The sequence below is a fragment of the Lolium rigidum genome, unplaced genomic scaffold (assembly GCF_022539505.1).
Source record: "Lolium rigidum isolate FL_2022 unplaced genomic scaffold, APGP_CSIRO_Lrig_0.1 contig_64405_1, whole genome shotgun sequence".
Lineage (NCBI taxonomy): Eukaryota > Viridiplantae > Streptophyta > Magnoliopsida > Poales > Poaceae > Lolium > Lolium rigidum.
In genome coordinates, this window is record NW_025901231.1 from 4,541 (window position 1) to 7,972 (window position 3,432).

General features: G+C 45.3%; 1 protein-coding gene across 1 annotated transcript; it reads left to right on the forward strand.

The window, feature by feature from the left end:
- Nucleotides 1–389: 389 nt before the first annotated feature.
- LOC124681997 (transcription termination factor MTERF15, mitochondrial-like) lies at nt 390–3,039 on the forward strand. The gene is made up of 2 exons (XM_047216767.1): nt 390–1,692; nt 2,707–3,039. The coding sequence occupies exon 1, from the start codon at nt 390–392 to the stop codon at nt 1,365–1,367; it is 978 nt and encodes a 325-aa protein (XP_047072723.1). The 3' UTR covers nt 1,368–1,692; nt 2,707–3,039.
- The last annotated feature ends 393 nt before the right edge of the window (nt 3,040–3,432 follow it).

Genomic DNA, 3,432 nt, shown 5'->3' on the forward strand with positions numbered 1-3,432 from the left:
GGGATAATCCGCTCGAAATTTTAAATCCACACTTATCCCCAATGCATGTTTGGTGCTAGAGTATGAGAGAGTTTAATCCCCACTTATCCCACTTTTTCCCTAAATTTTAGTGTAATTTTTTCAATCCCCAATACTCTACCCCTACCTAGTGGATTGGGGATGGGGTTTTGTTGGATTGGGTGACAGCAGTAATTCACCCAATACTCTAGAGTATTATCCCCAGTAATCCCCACTAATACACTAGTACCAAACAAGACCTAAGTAGGTGTATTATTTGTCCAAAGTTTGCGCGAGGTCAGATTTGTCAATCTACAGCCATTTCACTCGGAAATAAGAACTGGAGTTGCCACTTGCCTATCTCCGCCGCCGCCGCCTGCTGCCGGCCCGCCATGGCTTTCGCTCTACGGGCCACTCAACGCCGCCTTCCCCGCTCTCTCCACTGCACCAATCCCTTCTCCACCTCCGCCTCATCTCACGACCTCCGCGAGCTCCTCCGCATCCAACGCATCCTCAGTGACCCCGCAACAACCAGCCAGCCCCCGCAAACCCAAGAGCACCCACGAGGTGCGGGTGCCGCCGCCACCGACCTGCACCATCTGCTCCACCGCACGGCCGGCCTCACCACCGCTGACGCCACCTCCCTCCTCCGCCGCATCCCTAACACCCACCGCCTGGGCCGCCTTCTCCAAGAACTTCGTGGCCTGCGCCTCCCGGCGGACGAGATCAAGAACGTCCTCAAGTCCGATCCCGACGGTGTCCTCTCCATGGAGCCCGGCGAGCCGTCCCGCCTCGTAGAGGTCCTCGACGAGCTCCGCTGCCGGGAGCCCGTCAAGGACCGGCTACTCTCTGGCGGCTTACTCAACGCCGCAATCGCCACGAGGCGGCGGGTGGAGCTCCTGCACGAGCGCGGGCTGAGCCGGCGGGATGCGCTGAGGGTGCTCTCTGTCGAGCCTCGGGCGATTCTATATAGCCTAGAGGATGTGGAGAGGAAGGTGGAGTTCTTGGTGAGCAGGATGGGGTTTCAGATTGGTTGGCTGGTGGAGTACCCGGAGTTCTTGGGGGTGAATCTCGACAGGTGGATCATCCCGCGGCACAATGTGGTGGAGTACCTGGTATCCGTGGGCGGGCTTGGGGACCCCATTGAGATGAAGCATTATGTGAGATTAAGCCGTCTCAGGTTCTACAATATGTTTGTGAAGCCATACCCGGAGTGCGAAAGGATTTTCGGAGGGCTGGTCAGGGAGAGGAAGAATGAGGTGAGGCCGAGACATCCTGTGGGACTGTGGAAGTTGTTTAAGCCGACAAAGTATGAGAGCACTGAGGAGGACGTGAAACACATGAAGTTGACGGTTGAATCACTTCATTAGCTCTGTTGAGAATACCATTTGGCAGCGGTTTTGATCATGATTCAGGGGATTTCATGGTGGCCACATTGCGGTTGGTATTGTGAAATGTACTTGTTCAATGAGATGTTTAACTAAATAAAGACCTAGCTTAAGGTTGAGCTTGATTATATTGCCATGATCATATTATGGTGATAAGAGCTGGCACTGGGTAGAATGCAGATTGATGAAACCTGGCAACTTATGGAAGAGGTATCTGAAGTTACCAACAAATAGACGGAGGGACGGTCATTCTTTCTGTATATATAGAGAAATGTTTGATCATCAAGGAAGAACTTTCTGTTGAAAGGTTAGGTTGCCAAACTGTGCAGGAATATCTCTTGTATGCATGAGGTTTATTGGTTAGTTTGTCTATATGTTTTTTTTTTAAATCAGAGTCATTCCTTTTTGGGGCTTTTGTTTTGATCGTTGATCTTGCCACTGAAACATAATAAAAGCCCATGGAAGTAGTATCGAAATTTGAAATTGGAAGATTGGTTAAGAAGGTACCCGATAGGTTGCAATACTGGTTAATCTTGGCAGACTTGTGATTTGTGAACTTGTTTGGTCTTCTTGGAGGAAGGTGAGCGTGATACTGATTGTGTAGGAGGCTAATTTGTCGCCTGAAATTTTATCCAAATCACACTGAATGTAGGAGCAGATGACAAGATGCCTGCTGGTATGTTTGGAATTTGCATAAGCAGATCACAGATGAAATAGAAACAAATTGATGTATCTAGAAGAAGAAAATAGCAGCCAGGCTAGTACTCAGAAAACATCATGGAAAGTGAGTATAAAGCCACAGCACTACATTCTTTAGTGGAACATCCACTCTGTAATTTTGTGCAACAGGATTTGTCATTCTCTCCACCTAATGTGCTACAGATTCTCTTTTCCCACCTGATTATTGTTTCATGGAAAATGCTGAGCTGTTGTTTGCCCATTCGTATGCATATAATTGCAGGAAAATTGTCTCTCGGTTCCTTTGAATTGCAATTGCTGACCTCTATCTGTGATAGTACCCACTATTCTTTATACCCAATATCAATAAAAAAAATACTCAATGCTTTTTTCCGTCCTTGGAAATTTTCATTTTGCATGCATTACTAATCTTTCTGTGAGACATCAATTACACGTTTTAGTTAAATGTGTTGTATTGGTCTTTTAGATTGCCAATGTCCTGTTGTCATGGATATTATGGAATTATGGTTTCGCTACAGTTTTACTTGCTGCAAGCCTAGTGCTGAGTCCATGGCATATTAAATGAGGAAGATAATTTGGTAGGTGCTGAAAATGACAAGGACTGACTTAACTTTATCTACAGGCTACCACCCAACTTGCTGGCATCAGGATAAGAAATACTGGTAACAATTGTCTGACCTTCCGAAGCCTCTCAATTATGCAAAAGAAATAACATCATCATGGCCACTGCTGCAGTGCATGTGAAGAAAATGTTACATGCTACTCTGCTACAAAATAAAGCCTTCTTTGAAGTGAGTCATGCAACTGTACTGTACATGTTGTAAAACAAAGTGTTCACAATGTAACTGTTACATTATCCGTTGATTTTTTTTATCACTTCACAAGCAAGAAAGATTGTTCGCGATGTATGCCTGCTTTAACGAATCACTTCAAAAGTAAAGCAGGGTGTTGGGATTTTGATTGTTGAGCTAGACATCATGGTGGACAATTTTCCACCATAACTTTTGTATTCCATGATAAGGAGCTATAAAAGTACAAATGGTTCACTGTCCAGTTAAGGCGTCAAAGAAATTAGAGTAGTTATATCTGCAGAAGCAAAGGTGAATGGTTCTCAAGAAGTTATGTCTGCTGTATATAACCATGGTGATTTTGGCCTTATGCTGTCTCATGCGTGAATCAAGTACCAAATCTCTCCATGGTAATCTCCTTAAGCTCTAACCTCTTGCATATAGAATATGGATCCTTTTCTCTTGTTAACTGTGGAGATTTTCCTTTTTACCATGCAATAGGTTTAAGAATGCTGCAGGAAACTAAAGCAATTCTAAACTCCGGTGTAACAACCCAGGTG

Excerpts from the sequence above, each read along its gene's own strand:
- LOC124681997 (XM_047216767.1), top strand. The coding sequence starts at position 390 with ATGGCTTTCGCTCTACGGGCCACTCAACGCCGCCTTCCCCGCTCTCTC.